Source organism: Nanorana parkeri, unplaced genomic scaffold (genome assembly GCF_000935625.1).
Source record: "Nanorana parkeri isolate BGI_ZX_2015 unplaced genomic scaffold, ASM93562v1 scaffold2957, whole genome shotgun sequence".
Taxonomy (NCBI): Eukaryota; Metazoa; Chordata; class Amphibia; order Anura; family Dicroglossidae; genus Nanorana; species Nanorana parkeri.
Window position 1 is genome coordinate 22,771 of NW_017309225.1, and position 17,123 is coordinate 39,893.

The 17,123-nt window shown below is 43.0% G+C and overlaps 1 protein-coding gene across 1 annotated transcript; it reads right to left on the reverse strand.

Moving 5' to 3' along the window:
• Window positions 1-6,417: 6,417 nt before the first annotated feature.
• LOC108802566 (fucolectin-1-like) lies at window positions 6,418-11,269 on the reverse strand. Its single transcript, XM_018574423.1, has 5 exons — window positions 11,212-11,269; window positions 9,789-10,089; window positions 7,466-7,599; window positions 7,329-7,341; window positions 6,418-6,631 (listed from the first exon to the last, which is right to left on the reverse strand). Exons 1-5 carry the CDS (start codon window positions 11,267-11,269, stop codon window positions 6,418-6,420), a joined length of 720 nt encoding a protein of 239 aa, XP_018429925.1.
• Window positions 11,270-17,123: the final 5,854 nt, after the last annotated feature.

Sequence of the window (17,123 nt, forward strand, 5' to 3'; positions counted from 1 at the left end):
AGTAGACTCTGTAGACTTGATTCACGTAATCTACTGTCTTTTCTAGCCTGAGAGGCAGGTGATCGTAGCAGCATTACAAATGATTGATATTGATATTTACCAGAGGAGCAGACATGTTCAATATTAGAGAACGTTGCTGTCAGGGACCAGGACACCTCCAGGTGGCACCGTGGAGCTGGAGCAGATCCTGCAGTTCCAGTGCTCACCTGCAGGTGTCTTTCGGCATTCAGTGGCTGTCTGGGTCTTGAGCACCTCCAGGTGGCGCTGTGATGCTGGAACCAGGACCTGCAGCTCCAGGGTTCACCTGCAGGTATCGCTGCAATTAATCACCACCTGCTGTTACCTGGGAGGGTGTTTAATCCATCCCTGCAGTGAGGATTTGGCCACAGTATTGTTGCCATTTCCTGTATCCTGTTTCCTGTGACCAGTTTCTTGTGACCTGTTTCCTGCATCCTGGTGCCCCCTTGCACCCTGACCCTTACTCCGTGACTCCCCTTGTGTTGCCTTGCTCCCCAGGTTTCACTTGCCCTGATTGTATGTGATTGTATTTGCATTTAGTTAGCTATTATTACTTACTTGTGGTTACTTATTTTCGGTGAGTTGACTAAACTGTGTGCTCATAAACAAACATTGTCTGGTGTGGTCACACATTTGGTCCTCCCGTAGAGATACCTGTACGCAGTGTGGGGACACCCATGCACGGTGTCACTGACCGTTGCATAAGTATTCCTGGAAGGTGAGCCAGCTGTTTTACAACTCCCTGCCAGAGTCATTCTGACCACCAATTATTTTGTGAGGGATTATTTAGTAGTATAGCAGACATCAGAACATCCAGTGTAAAAACTTTTAAATAGTTGCTGCTGAGGGCCAATGGATCTCTGGGATTTGGTGTCAGATACCTACTTGCTTGCTTGCTCACACAGGGCTTGGGAACAAAGTGCCTGGGAGCTAAGTGGCGTTAAAAAATTGGCGTTTAAACAATTGAAGTTTAACCAGGGCGGTTGTAACTTCTAGAGGTACTTGAGAGATTTGTGGTATCCTAAGCAAACATGTCCTACATGTCCTGTCCTACAAGTTTTGTGTAATGGCTCCCCTTACTGATCCTACTCTTCAGATGTTTCACTAAGGGATCACTTGAACAGCTTCTCCAGACTTGGGATCAGAAGCTTTTCTCTTGAACAAGCAGTCAATTGCACAATGAATGATCGTACAGAGCCAATTCCTTAGTTTGGTTGTTACATAAATCAAGCAGACAGAATACAGAACTGGAAACAGGTTCCATATTAAATACATACACAGAAGACCGGAAAATTGTACACCATACTTTTCAGTGACATTTACGGTTATATATGAAGCACAGCTCAGAAAGGAGGCCGCTGTAAAATGTATTGCCCTGTGGTAGGTGTCTGTATTGCTCATGACACTTCCACGTCTTCTCAGTCTGCTCATGTGAAGACCAAGGAAGATAACCAGAAGGACTGAAGATGCAAAATAAATGAAGAGTGGAAAGAAGCTACACAAAAAATAAAAGATAGTCACTATCTGAGGACGTTTCTCAGAGTCTGAAATGTAATTTTCAGATACATTTCTGAACAAAATATTCACAACTAGATACACAAACGAGTATCCAAAACCCAGCAGTACAGAGGCAGTGATCAGGTAGATGACCCTCGATGATATGATGGTCTTTACATGTAAGAAGAAGATGCTATGAAAGGTGGAGATCCTGAAGCAGAAGAAGATGGATAGCTGGGCTGATAAACAGATGCTAGAAGAGTCCAAAGTTTGCCAAGTTAATAAAGTAAATAGACAAAATGTTGGATCAAACTTTGTAGGGTACAGACTTGAAAACATGTGCAATAGGGAAGAAATGAGACAGAAGATCCTTGATATCCCAATAGAGGTGATAATGAGGTCAGTAACCTTCATCAATGTTCCCTTCAGCCAGTCAATGACATTCACAGTCACAATGAAGAATTGGACCAATAGTCCTGCCAAGATGTATATTCCAGATGTGGCAACTGGAAGCCAAATTTCATCATATTCTCCCTGTGTAAAATTGGACATCTCTGCAGTCATATATACAGTACAATTCATGATGTGTTTAACTTAGAAATGTATATAACTTAGATGGAAAAATGACATCCTTTAGCACTGTCACGCTCTTCCAGGTATCAAAGTTTAGAAACTATAGCTAGCGGGTGCATCTTCTGCCTTTAGCAGCCCCCGTTCCCATAAGGCAAGCTGGCCTACCGGTACTTGGTTGCCTCCAGGTCTTATTACACAATGCTGTAGTATCTGGTCAGATGAGCCCTGGAACCAAACAAAAGAAAAGGACAAGAGTACCTGTGTTCCTCTGGGTGTCAGGTGAGGTCCGTGGTTCAACTAGAGAGTGGTCCATAGAAGTCTCTACACTAGTGGTAGCCAGAGCAAGTGGAAGTCCAATATTCCAAAGATGGTTCCATGACCAGGACAGGCAAAGTGAGTTTCCAGACAGCTCTGAGGTCAAGGCAGGCAGTAAGGCATCCAAAAGGCATGTTAGTGCCACATGGGGTGCTGGAGCAAGGTAGTGGGAAGATATCACAAGCACTAAGGCACAAGATGATGATGCTTAAATAGAGCACCTCCGGAGACAAGACCATTCATAAAGCTAGGGGTGCATGGCTTGGTTCAATAGCCCACAACTGATTAGGACAGGGGTGCAGCAAGCAGAACAGGCAATGTGACATTTACACAGGCTGTCTGACAATCGTATGATGCAAATGGCAATGCATACACTGTTCACTTGAGTCAAATAAAGAAGATAAGACACAATTTGACTATGCAACACACTCGGGGCCGGTCCACCCCTTTCGATTTATCGCGTGGTTTGAGTCATGCGATATCTGTGATGCATTTTAGTTAATGTGTATGCTAAGTGATTATTATATTATGTCATTTTGCTTGAAATCATATTTGATGTACAATACGTCCCCTTTTGGTACCTGCTTGATGTTGTTCAAGGTGTCTGTTGAGAAAAGGCGGCCCCGTGCCTCCGAAAAGTCTGTGTTTTGTTTTTTTCTCTTGCACTATGTAATTTCTGGTTTTGGGACCCTAGTAATTCATTGAGGTCTGGTGCTGGACATTTTTTGTCAAAGCTGGCGTAGAAACGTACAGGTGGAAGGATTTTTTGTTGAGAAATAAAAAACTGACAAGTTCTAGCCTTCCCCTACTCTACTAAAAAGTTTTATTCTATGTTTGTGTTCATGTTGGAGATTTAGCTTCTCTTCCTGTTTGTTAAAATTGTTGTCCCTGGGAGAGTAATTGAGGGAAAAATTCTCTAACAGAGAATGCGACAGGGGTTCCAATCTTTCGGCACTTTATGCCAAACTAAAAAGAAAAGTTTCATCCAGACATACACCTGAATGGAGCCTTCATAGATTTATTGTCTTTCCATGAATCACAAAGGGATCACTTCAACCACTTCTCCAGACTTGGGATGAGAGGCTTTTCCCCTAAACAAGCAGTCAGTTCCAAAACGGACAACCATACAAAGCCGATCCCTTAGTTTGATTGTTACGTAAACTGTATATAGAACTGGAAAAATGTTGCAAATTAAATACATCCACAGAGTTCCAAATAATTCTATACCATACTGTCCAGGTACATTCACTATAATACATAAAGCAGAAGTCAGAGACCACTGTAAACTTTATTGCTCATTCAAAAAGCACAATCCCCTTAATGTAGAAATCCCATAAACGGAGCGATCCAATGAGCAAGTAATTCAATAGTATATAAGATATCAAACATATTTTATTTGAACATCAAACGGTATAAAGGTAAAGCACCTAATACATGACATTTCAAAATTGTTTAAAACAAAGACACAGCCTCCCTAAGATGGCCCAAATAACAGGACAGGGCAGTCAGGATTAATGTATCAGCAGGATGACAGGCAGTCACTGGTGTAATCAAATGCACTGTACTGCTCATGATACTTGTAGAGCTTCTCAGTAGACATGTGCGATTCGGTTCGTTCCGAAATTCGTTTTGGATGAACAGCCTGCTCATGTGAAGACCAAGGAAATAAAACAGAAGGACTGAAGATGCAAAATAAACGAGGAGTGGAAACAAGTTTAAAGGAGAACTTTTCACTCACCTCATAGTTCTAGCCGAGGTGTGACAATGAGACTGTCACAGGTCGGCTCAGTAGATGACGGGAGGACGCTAGTTTGTGTCCTCCCGTTACCCTAAGGAGAACTATGGGGAAAAGCCCTCCCCTCATAGTTCTCCTTTAACAAAGAATAAAAAATGGATATTATACGAGTACGTTTGTTAAAATCTGAATCTAAAATGGAATCTTCAGATGAATTTGTAAGAAAAATTATCAAGACTAGATACACAGACGTGTATCCAAATCCCAGCAGAACAGAGGTAATAATCAGGTGGACGACTGTTCTGGATATGAAGGCCTTCAGATATAAGAAGAAGACATTGTGGAAGGTGGAGATCCTGAAGAAGAAAGAGATGGAGAGCAGGGTGGATAAACAGATGCTAGAAAAGTCTGATGTTTGCCAAGTGCATAAAAGAAATACACAAAATGCGTCAAGTCCTGTAAGGTACAGATTTGAAAACATGGCATTCTCTAAAGTATCATGCACATGGAAATGCAAACAATGATCATTTGGGTAGATTATTATACACATAGAGAAGATGAGAGGGGATCTAAATATGTAATGCACTAAAGATTGTTATCAGGTGTCTCACTTGGTTGCAAAAATGATTTATAATTTGTGGCAAGTACCAAAATCCAAGGTAAGCTGTGACTGTGTCATTTAGGTGATTATTAGATTGAAAAAAGTATTTGGAAAGCATGTGTGATGTAACTTTCTCTTTTTTTCCCTGCTTGATGCTGTATATCAGGGGTGGCAAACTCAAATTCATCGGGGGCCGCATCAGCAGTATGGTTACCCTCAAAGGGCCGGTTGTATAGGAAGCCTTGTGTTTGCCACCCCTGCTGTATATGTTCATGAGTCTGTTTTATATCCAGATATAAAGAATTTCCTTCCTTCTCTAGAGCAATCCCACAGCATCAGCAACCTTGAGGCCTTGTTCACACCAAGCGCGTTTCTGGAGCAGAGCAAAACAAACGACAAACGCACTCAACAATTTGTTACCAGTTATACAATAAGGTGCACACGAAATGGGCTTTGAACAGTGGAACAGTAGAAAGGCATCATCTGAGTTTGAGTTTCAGATGCCTCCACCTCTTGTTTTGATGCCAACTCTCAAATTTTGGATTTCCTATCACTTCATGTTGCTGTGGCAATTGTCTCCAGAAGAAGGAAGATTCCCTGCTGGGACAAAACGCAAGCCGATAAAAACATGAGGGGGTTCTGACCTTCCCTAAGCTATACAAAGCTATAGATAGATTCATTTTTATAACTGTGTCATTCGAAGAATCGGAGTTAGGATTTCGGCTTTTTAGAACCAAGCTCTTAAATCATGATTAGGATTGGCATACCGGTTGACAGGATGCAAAGTCCTTCAACTAGAAACTAGGTGACAACTAGACATGTGAGTTTCGTTACAAATTAAAATTTGGACAGATTTCTTTAAATTTGGACGTTCGGATGCATCTGAATTTCGGAGTTCATTCAAATTTCTGAACTCAAATATATCTGAAATTTGAATTAATCCAATTTTTTTCATCCAAATATCCAGTTCTAATGACCAGTACGGACAAAGATAACCAGTACGGACTAAAATGACCAACTCCCCCACCCAATTGTGTATCAAATGTATCAAATTACCTTTAAATTAAAGAAGCCCATCTCAATTGATCCAAACCAGAAGCAAAAAATTAGGATCGATCCAAACCAAAAAACACAAAAAATTCAGATCCACAGGAAACAAAACTAATGAGCCTTCACAGTGACAACTCATTTTTATGATAACTTACTTATAACTTGAAAGTCCATTTCCACCTTTGTAAGTGATTAGCATTCATTGTGGTTATGTTGAGGTGCTGTGATGATGTATATGTGTGTACATTTTCATGGCTCACATTGCTGGCTTTTTTTAAATTGATTTTTTAGTAGGCCTGAGTCCTACAAAGTGCAAATTTTTCTCCACAGGAAACTCAACGACAGCGGGGTTGGATTGTAAAGCAGGCTGTCAAGCAGCTGACCCCCTCCCTGTAACAAGATGACTGCACGCCAGCTCTACCTTTCCAGGTCACAATACTCTGTCCAGGGGGGTTCCACTAATAACACTAATAAATGAGGGGAGAGAACTCAGAGAGAGTGTTAATTTACGGACTGCTTGCAGGGCACAGAGGCGGCCATTTCAAAAGGAGCCACGAGGAGATGAAGAGGACATAAAGAAGTATATTTCTTTGTTAATATACAGCAACTGCATATGCCTGCTTCATGTTCACTCGGTGTACATAGCTGTGTAACGGCAACCGTCGTCGGCCCTCAGCAGGGGATCGGGGGTTGCGGGATTCCGCCGCTTCTCGGACCCGGCCTCCTGCGTCCCACAGTGGAGCGCACGCATCCGCTTCCGGGTTCGGGGGCCGGATGCGTTCCACCGTGGGACGTGGAAGTGCGCCGCTCCGATCAGCGGCTCCTCCCCCAGCTTCTTAGCCCTATAAAAACGCCCCAGTGAGACAGTATGGCGTTCCAATATTGATAACTGAACGCCTGCTGTCTCCTGGGACCCATCAGCTACTCTAACCTTTGCTGCCAGCTACCATACCTTGGATGAGAGACCACAGGACCCCCAGCTCCACACCACTCCTAAAACTGCAAGTAGTTGTGCATGCTGCACCTCCGTCATACGATATAGACTGTATATCCTCTTGTCAATACCATCTCCTGCCTACATCTACAGTACTTGCAAATTCAGCATTGACTCTTTATTTGCATACTATCCTGGAGTACGGTGACATCCTTACTTAATTTTTGCTTACTTTGATATTGCTGTGTGGGATCAGGTTTTTGAAGTAATAACCCTAATCAAACCTTATAGTATATTATTTTGGGCTGTGATGCTAGAACCCTAACTCCCCGTTAAGTTTGGGAGTGTAACCAGGGATTCGTGCCTGAGAAGCCTCCGCAGTTGCAATCCACAAAACCCCAATCCAAAAGACAGGCGTTACAAGCTGGCATATGTTTTGTTTTGTTTTTTAAATACCTCCTCAAAAGATGTGAATCATCACATGCTGTGAATATCGGTGTGTATATATATATATATATTCAACTCAACATCATCTGCTGACCTTTGTCACACACCAATGAATAAAGTGTTCTTTCTTTAATGAACCATACTGAAAGTAGACTCACAATTGATAAAATGCTTAAATGAAACCGTTTAATGTCAGATTTGAATAATCACAACTTCTGTTCATAAAACTGACTTAATAATAAACTTGTGCTACTGTCTGTGGAACTTTAGTTGAGACAGTTGTATGTGTATTCACCGAAGACCTGAACTTCACACAGCTGAAGGTGTTCGGTTTTTCCTCGTAAAATGATATTGACGTAGCGACCAACAATGCCGTCACACCTAAAGGTCTGTGTTCCTCCAGTGGGAATTGAGGTCACTGTCGCACACCTGTGTAAATGATATCGTTGTTACTTTTATCATTCTTGTTGTTATTATTTCATTAGAAGGCCTTAAAGGTTAAGAAGAGCCCAATGTGGGAGAAGGGGCGAGAAGGAGGTCATTAGATGGCCTTAAAGGGTAAGAATGACTAAATGTAGCAGAAGGAGGAGGTAATTAGATGACTTTAAAGGATAAGAAGGGCCCAATGTGGGAGAAGGGGAGGAGGAGTTAATTAGAGGGCCTTAAAGGTTAAGAAGGACTCAGTTTTGCAGAAGGGGAGAAGGAGGTCATTAGATGGTCTTACAGGATGAGAAATGCCCAATGCGGTAGAAGCCAATATAGTTAATGTTCTCCAGAAGTACATGTAGCACACAGGAGGTGGGGCAGTAACACTGGGGCAGCAGAATTGCTCTGAAAACTTAGTCATCCTTAATAATAATGGAATAATACCTATGTGACCCATAAATATTTGTTATCATAAACTGTAGAGTCATCCTCCTTTATCCTAGCAGACAGGGAAGATCTAAAGCTATAAAAGTAACCGACAACTACCAGAAGTGATTCATTGTTAATGTGTGACAAAGATGTGTGACTTGTTCCTGCTTGGCACTGGTCTAGTGACCCATAGAAATTAATAAAGAAGGTCTACCACTGTGACTGAGCTTCCAATCACCAAACATGCTGTAAAAACATGCTGAATAAAAAGTAAACACTGGAGGAAATCATCAATGATGCTAATGAATATTAGGTACTTCCTGTTTCCTGTCAGGGGCATTGGAGGGTTCTTGCACACATTCGGCTTTATACACACAGGGAGTGTGCACCAACTTTATTCCCTCAGCTCTCCTCATTCACCCTTTCTCGGCTCTTCTACTAATTCTTACACTGCTGATGCCATGCATTGTGGTCCTCTTCTCTGACTGGTTTACATAAAGTTGTGTCTCTGCTCCCGTACTCTGCAGCTATTCTTTGCTGCTCTACTCCTATGGTTTACTACGTTTCCAACCCTTTCTCTCTCCAAGATTCCATCAACATTCCTGTTTGTTCTGTCCACCTTCCGTGCACCCCCGCCATCACATTCTTTGAATAAGCTTCCCCTCTCAAAACCAGATCCTCGTTATTCTTGGCCCCTACATTCTGGTATTGATGTCTGCCAAGCCCACTTCAAAAACATAAGCTCTTGCCGCCCCTCTCCTGCCATCAGGTCCGGTCCTCCAAACCCCATTATTGTCACCTCTCAATGCCTCCCCCTCATCATTTTCTATGTTTGACCTCTTCACCATCACCACCAAATGCCACCACACCATCAACTTCCATTTTCTTCCTTTCCACCAACACCTCCCAATACTTCTACAGCAAGCAAAATACTTTCTTGTGCTATAAGAGGTATAGACTCCAGCACGACCAGGCCCTGGCGTTCCGCCACTTGGCGGGGCCCAGCGAGAAAGAAGAGGGCCCCCTAGATCGTGCCGCTCCTTCCCTGCCGCACAGCCACCCGCAGCATGTTCGGGTGGCTGTGCAGGTTTTACATTTATTCATGTTTTTCTATTGTTTGAACTCGATGGAGTTTTTTCAACCTAACAATGCAATTGTACTCATCATAAGCAGATGTTAGGTGCAGAAACAAAGGGCTTATTTAAAAATCAGTGGTGTGGCTGCTCGGCTTTAATAAATACTGCACAATTATAAATGACAGCAATGTGCTTTAAAATGTGTTCTGAGCTTTGGGATTCTGAAAAAACAATTACTTAGGCAGGGACAGATTTCCCATAAGGCCAACCAAGGCTCGGCCTTGGGACAGCAGGGAGTATAGGGGCAGCATTTAGCCCCGCTTTGGGCAAGCATATGTAAATGTACAGCGGGGAAGCCACCGCTTGCTTTGTACAAGTGATCCTGGTGATGTCGCTGAGATCACTTGTATACAGCCTGCAGGTCTGCCATTCTCCATGGGGGAGGGGGGGGTTGGGGGGTTTGGGGGGGCATTGAGGAACCTTGGGGCAGCAGAGAGAGTAAATCCGGCCCTGTACTTAGGTACACTATTCCATGACCGAATAATTGTCAATTAAGCTATCACAGCACTGAAAAGTGAAAAAAGGTCATGAAGGGGTATACACCAGCAGGTACTTAAGTGGATGATTAGCAGAAAAGGCCTTAGAAGATACCAAAATACAAATTCTGTATATTACACCGACTCTCACCGGGGATTGTCATTTCCGTAGTTGGTCAGAGAGTCTCCAACGAGAATTTCAGCTCCGCTCAGTCTCTCACCACAGCAGTCTCCTCTATTGGTGATGGTGATGTAGGCAATTTTATAAGGTTTCAGCAGGTCCACCCTCCACCAGGGAGACGGGTCTTTGTTTGTACATGAACAGGAGCCGTGTGAGAAGGCCGAGTCCTGGTTCCCATCTATGGCATTTATGGCATTGGTCAGATAACCTTCACCTAGGCTCCGGTAGATTGAGGACTGAGTGGCTCGACCCCGGAGGGCAACATTCTCATCTGTTGGGAAGCATAAGAGAGAAGATATAAAACATGTTCATTATATAAACATATTCTATTTATCAGTCCATCTCCTTATCTATGTGAAATGTGTTGGAGGGCATTATAGCACGCCCAGCTATACCAAGAAGCAGCGGTGAGGTACAGTGACATCACCAGCGTCTACTGGAAGTTGGGCCAGGGTACGTTTTTATTTTATTTTTTGATAGGTATTTGTAGGTAATATGACTTTGTGTAATGGAAGTCTATCACTAAAGCGGACCTTGTGCTTTCATAGAAAGCCTGCTTTAAACCTCTTTCCCTCCAGTTGCGCCCATGTGTCTTTTGTGATGACCTTAAAATGAACATCTTATCAGTGAATTTACCATATGGTCCACATTGGGTATATAGAAGGTGACCATGTCCCCCCCTTATGTGCCTCTTCTCAAGTGTGAATAAGTTCAGTTTATCTTCCTCAAAGTTGTAGTCCTTAAAGGAGAACTATGAGGTGAGGTGCTTTTCACTCACCTCATAGTTCTAGCCGACCTGTGACAATGAGACTGTCACAGGTCGGCTCAGTAGATCGGGAGGTGAGCGAACACATACCAGCGTTCGCTCACCTCTCGATCCTGTCACGGCTCTCTGCCATGACAGGGGAGGGGCTGGATTCCCCGCTCTGATCCTCCAGCGCTGACTAGCGGAACGGACGGGGGAGGGGGCGGGTACAGCTGGTTCTGCCTCTAGATAAGCAGAGCCAGCTGTCACTCACGCAGCTGGGCGGATCCCGGCATAATTGTCGGATTGCGGCGTCTCAGTATACCGCGAGCTACAGCTTGTGTCCTCCCGTTGTCCTACAGTTGGTGTCCTCCCGTTACCCTAAGGAGAACTATGGGGGAAAGCCCTGACCTCACAGTTCTCCTTTAATTCCCCAAATGTATTTAGTTGCCCTTCTCTGAACTCTTTCCAGTTCCAACACTATTACTTTATCAGTCATCTAGATTGTAAGCTTCTTCTGCCATGACTCTCCTCAATGGCTTCTAGTTAATACTATATTTTCTGTATGTAGTTGTCATTTCCTTATTATCATCATCATCATCGTCATCATCATTCAGGTCCTCGGTGGACTTTACAAGCAGTCCTTACATGCTGAGGTAAGACCACAGACAATCCACAAGATGGTAGCAGCGCGCAGAAACATCATCCTCGCAATCCAGAATCTTTGAAGAGAGATCTGATACATAAACAAAGAAATAAATACATACATGCGTCCCAAAAGAAAATGGTGATATGATAACAGAGATATCGGTTTTAGGTCTGAGTTGCTCATTATTAGGGATGAGGTTTGGCTTTAACCCTACCATGGCTTTAACGTGAATTTTGTGAGTTTGAGGTTCACAGTCCTGGCACATTTTTGTGCAGATTTTCCTAGAAGATTGTTTTAAACCATAATGCACTGCACGGGCTTTGCTTTATGACCATCAGGTTTGGAAGGGCCTATAGGGGAGTTTGTGGATAAGTCAACCATCTCACTATAGAAAAGGGGACACACATAGTTACATGAGGTATTTGAGGTTGAATAAAGACATAAGTCCATCAAGTCCAACCTATTGCGTGTATGCATTTAGGAACTGGTGTGTGCGTGTATATGAGTCCATGTGTGATTTTTCTCTTAGCAGTACCTGTACCCCTGTATGTTCTGGTCTCCAAGGAACTCGTCCAGGAGTCTCTTGAATGATTCCACACTCTTAGCTGAAATCACTTCCTGCGGCAGCGAGTTCCAGACCTTAACCGCTCTGACTGTGAAGAACACCTTGCACCGAGTATGTTGTCATTTTTTTTCCACCAATTTTTGGTGGTGCCCTCTGGTCTTTGTTACGGAGCTGACCGTAAACAGTTTGTTACTAAGATTGCTGTCACCCTTGAATAGTTTATACAGGAAAATCCTGTCCCCCCTTAATCTCCTAACCTCCAACGAGAACATATTTAATTTTAACAACCTTGTTTCATAGTTCAGATCCTCGAACCCCTTATTGAGTTTGGTTGCGCTCCGCTGGACTTTTTCCAGCTCAAGGACATCATTTCTGAGTATCAGTGACCAAAACTGGACCGCATACTCCAGATGTGGCCGAACCAGTGATCTGTAAAGTGGCAAAATTATAGACTTGTCCACATTTTCCAGAAGTAGGTAGGGGTGTATAGCAGAGGGTTCATTGAGAATTGTGAGTGTTCACATGTAGTCACACAACATGTTAACACTCAAAGTTAAGCAGAGAATTTTTTTCGGTATTACTGCATATTGGGTATCAGTGACCAGACTCGGGTGCATAGCTATCCTTAAACTGTGTCAGTTTACATACTGGCATTTTAGGTTGAAAGGGTGGCAGGCTCAACTTTTATTGGCAGCAGTAAACCATGCTGGAGACAGGGACACCCAGGAAAAGTCCAAGCAGGTTTGTCCTGCAATTTTATTCAGCAAGGCAGCAAACAAATACAATTTAATGCAGGAGGGCTTTGTACAGCAAGCGCATAGCATAAAACAAACAAAACATCTTATCATGCCATCTACTAACTAATCTTAAGTTAATTTATAGCAAACAGGATGCCCCCCTAAGGGGTTTCCCAAAGGGTGAAGAGTTTGGAGGAGGGAGGACAAGGAAACAATCTAGGCCAAAATAGCTGATTTGGAAACATTCTCCAATTCAACTCACTTTCAAGGTCAGCTATGTTGTCCTAGAATCCTAGATTGGTCCATTCTCTGGCCTTCTCCAAACTCTTCACCCTTTTGTGAATAACCCAGTTTGTGTTCTATTTGTGTTGACATTTAGATCTCGTTGAGCTCGTCATTTGAAAGGTAGATCTCCAAACGAAAAATTGTGGGCGCCCCAGAACTACACCATGCTTCTTATATACCCCTCTACAACCTGCATTTCACGTTCAACGTAATTTCTCAGAAATGACAAAAATTCCATCAGTCCTCTTCAAACACACCTTACTATGGATTATACACAAAACAATCAACTTCTACAGTATAAAAGTTTGCATTGCTAATGGTCGGCCCGGTTCATTGTAAGTATTTGCATGCAAAAGAATGATATGCACATCAAGATAAAGCGTGTATAGGGACGCTATTTTAAAAACCATCAACAAAACACAACAACCACCAAAAAAAACACAAACCACCACTGAGAAATCCAGATAGCACAAGTCAATCGATTTTATGCAATGTTTAAAACAATTTAAAACTCGCAGAACATCCAAAAGTCCACAATGTGCTATTAGAGTCTGGTGTCACCAGTGCTTTCTCCACCCTACACGTTTTTGCCAAACCGGCCTTCACCAGATACTAGCGTTTCCATCTGATAAATCCATTTTTATCTTTAATGTAGACACCTTCTGTCCATTTGTCCATTATATCTTGTCCATTAAATCCATTGTGTCCTCTATGTCCTGCCCATTATGTCTTTTATGTCCATTATGCCCTGCCCATTATGTCCACTATGTCCTGTCCTTTATGTGTATTAAGGACATTTTGTCCATTAGCCTTATGATCTCTATTATGTCATTGTTATTATGTCCTGTCCATTATGTCCATGATGTCCTCTCTATTATGTACTTTAAGTTCCATTTTGTCCATTATGTTCATTCAGTCCAGTCCTTTATCTCCATTATGTCCTGACTCCTGTCTATTATGTACTTTCCATTATGTCCATCATGACTATTATCCCTTGTGCATTGTGTCCAATATGTCTATTATGTCCATTATTCCTTGTCCACTGTGTTCTTTCTATGATGCCCATGATGTCCTCTCCATTATATCCATTATGTCAATTATGTCCTCTCTATTATATCCATTAGGTGTATTACGTCTGTTATGTTATTATCTCCATTATCTCATTAATGTCCATTATATCCTGTCCATTATGTAAATTTTGTCAATTATTATCTCAATGATGTCCCGTCTATTATGTTCATTGTGTCTTGTCCATTATGTTCTGTCCAATATGTCCATTATGCCCACTATGTCCATTATATCCTGTCTATTGTTTCCATTATGTCAATTATATCCAGTGACGCCGCCTGGCTTCATTAATGGGACTTCCAGTAACGGTATTCTGTATCGGAGAGTACCGGGAAAAAAATCGGTACTCATACTCAATACCGAAATACCGGTCTGGGTGCATCCCTACTGTAAACCACACGGCCAGTGCAGAAGGTTCACCATGTGTGTGGTATTACAAGACACAAATACATTCATGTTAAATGCCTCTCCTGGTTTTTGTTTTAATCTAATTAGAAAATGTGTTTTATTTTCCCATTATATGTATTCAATTTACATACTTTACATCTTCTACTTAATATCCTTTCCGGGACAACATCCACTCCACTCCTCCCAGGACCTCCTGCTCTCTAGCCCTCTAATCACCTCTTCTCATGCTCACTTCCATGATCTCCCTGGAGACACCTCTCCCATGCTCTGGAACTCCCTATCCCAATCTGTCCTACTTTGTCTGCCTTTACGGTAGGTGATCCCTGAGAACTCATCTCTTCAGAGAATCCTCTCCTACCTCCTCCTATAAACTGTAAGTCAACTCCTTGAATCCCTCACAGTTTTTACCATCTGTATCACTTGCCCCTCATTTTTAGATTGTAAGCTCTCATAATCAGGGTCCTTCTAACACTCCTGTCTCCGCCCCCTCCTGCAATAAAGACCGCTCACTGCTGCTCTCTCTCCTTGTGCAGGGTGGCTGGTCTTATCCCCGCCCCCTCCTGTAATAATGACCGCTCACTGCTGCTCTCTCTCCTTGTGCAGGGTGGCTGGTCTTATCTCCGCCTCCTCCTGTAATGAAGACTGGTCACTGATGCTCTCTCTCCTTGTGCAGAGGGGCCGGTCTAGTCTCTGCCCCTTCCTGATGTTTTCTACAGGCAGCATGTAGTGGGTGGAGCCTGATGGGTCTCTCCCACAGCTCTACTCTCTTGCACAGGCTATGTACAGCAAAGTGATGATGTCACAGATACTTTTATATGGCAATGTCTGTTTGCAAAGGCATTTGGTGCACACAGTGTGACTTTATATTTTTTGTTGTTTTGGAGGAACATAATAACCATCCTCAATGGTTAATTTTATTCAATTATCATTATTGTTTACCTGTCATAAAATCTTCTAAAGATGCCATATATCCATCCCAATAATGAATATATTATCTACATGTCTTCTCTAGTCCAGTGGTTCTCAACCTGTGTAACCTCAGGACCCACATTTGTCCTTGGTCAGTAAGTCGCGACCCAAGTCGCACTGCAATGGAACCCATGACATTGCGGAACCGCGTGTTCCAGTGTTGGCGATCGAACTGCGGGTGGGAGGTGGGTTTGGGATGCCATTCAAAAGATCTACCCAGTCTCAATACCTTACGAGAGCTGGAGTTGATCCTCAGCCTGGTGTCCAGTGTGGGCTCTCTGCCGTGACAGGGGAGGGGCTGGATTCCCCCCTCCCCGCTCCGATCCGCCAGCGCTGACTCTAGGAACGGACGGGGAGGGGGCGGGTACAGCTGGCTCTGCCTCTAGATAGGCAGAGCCAGCTGTCACTCACGCAGCTGGGCGGATCTCGACATCGATGACGGGATCCGCTCCGGCTGTGGCATCTCAGTATACCGCGAGCTGTAGCTCTCTATATACTGAGCTTAGGGTAATGGGAGGACACTAGTTTGTGTCCTCCCGTTACCCTAAGGAGTACTATGGGGAAAAGACTTAACCCCATAGTTCTCCTTTAATAAATTGCTTGGGATCCTTTAACTAAGAGGGAGTCCTAGTCAAAAATTATCTAAAAACAACCAGGTTTTGAGGTTTATGAGTGAATACCCCGTATAATGGGTCTCCCTCTTAGTCAGAGTCCGCCTTTTATATCCTCTCTCTATTAAACTTTTTAGTTCCTATTATATTAAACTTTGGGATTCCTTTTTAACATTAATAAGCTTCTAAATCTGAAAGTAATCTGTATATTTTAAGGAGATAATCTTTCTTGTCCAGAAGGACAATGCCTCACCTTTTTCCACAGATTTTATCATATGATCCTTGTTTGGCATAACATCTTATTCCCCTGGAGAAACATGAATCCTCCGTATTGTTCTTTGTTAGATAAAATCTCCCTAACGTCTTCTATAACCGTTTCTTGCAAAATGGAGATAAGGTGAATTAGCTTGTCTTAATCCATTTATGTAATCTGCACTGGAATATTGTTCCTATCATTGTTCTTATCTTTTACCTGTACAGGCGGTCCCCGGGTTACGAACAAGATAGGGACTTTAGGTTTGTACTTAAGTTGAATTTGTATGTAAGTTGGAACAGGTTAATTTTTGTAAGTGTTTTTTTTAGTTCCGGATAGCATAGGGAAGGGTTAACACTCTTTAAAGTTTGTTTTGCTGTGTGTGCCCCTGTTCAGAAGATTTTCAGAAGATTTTACCTCACTTTCTGTCCCTGTGACAATTGGATTTTGAAAATGTTGGGTTGTCGTGGAGCGCGGTAGCATTACATCGACCCCTGCTGTACAGTAAGGCCCCGTTCCCACTGCGCGATATGCAAATCGCGCGTTTGTCACACGATTTGCATATTGCACGATATGCCCCATTGAAATGCATTGGAGCGCGATATCGCGCGGTAATTTGCCGCGATATCGTACGGGGCTTAATAGTCTCCATCGTAGGAGTCGTATGTAAGTCGGATGTATGTAACCCGGGGACTGCCTGTATTCGCCTATTCTCTCCAATTTCGCTGAGGATTGCCGTTATATACCGGCCACCTGGACCGGTATCTCGCTTTCTGGATGACTTCTGTGCCTGGCTACCCTACTTTCTCTCCTCAGAAATACCCACGATCATTCTTGTTGACTTTAACATTGCTAATAACATTAACACCCCGGCTTCCACTTAATTCCTTAACCTAACCTCTTCTTTTGATCTAACACAATGGTCAGACACTAATACTAACGCTGATGGTAACATACTAGATCTTGTTTTCTCCCCCCTATGCCCTACTTGCAACCTCTCCAACACCCCTTTCCC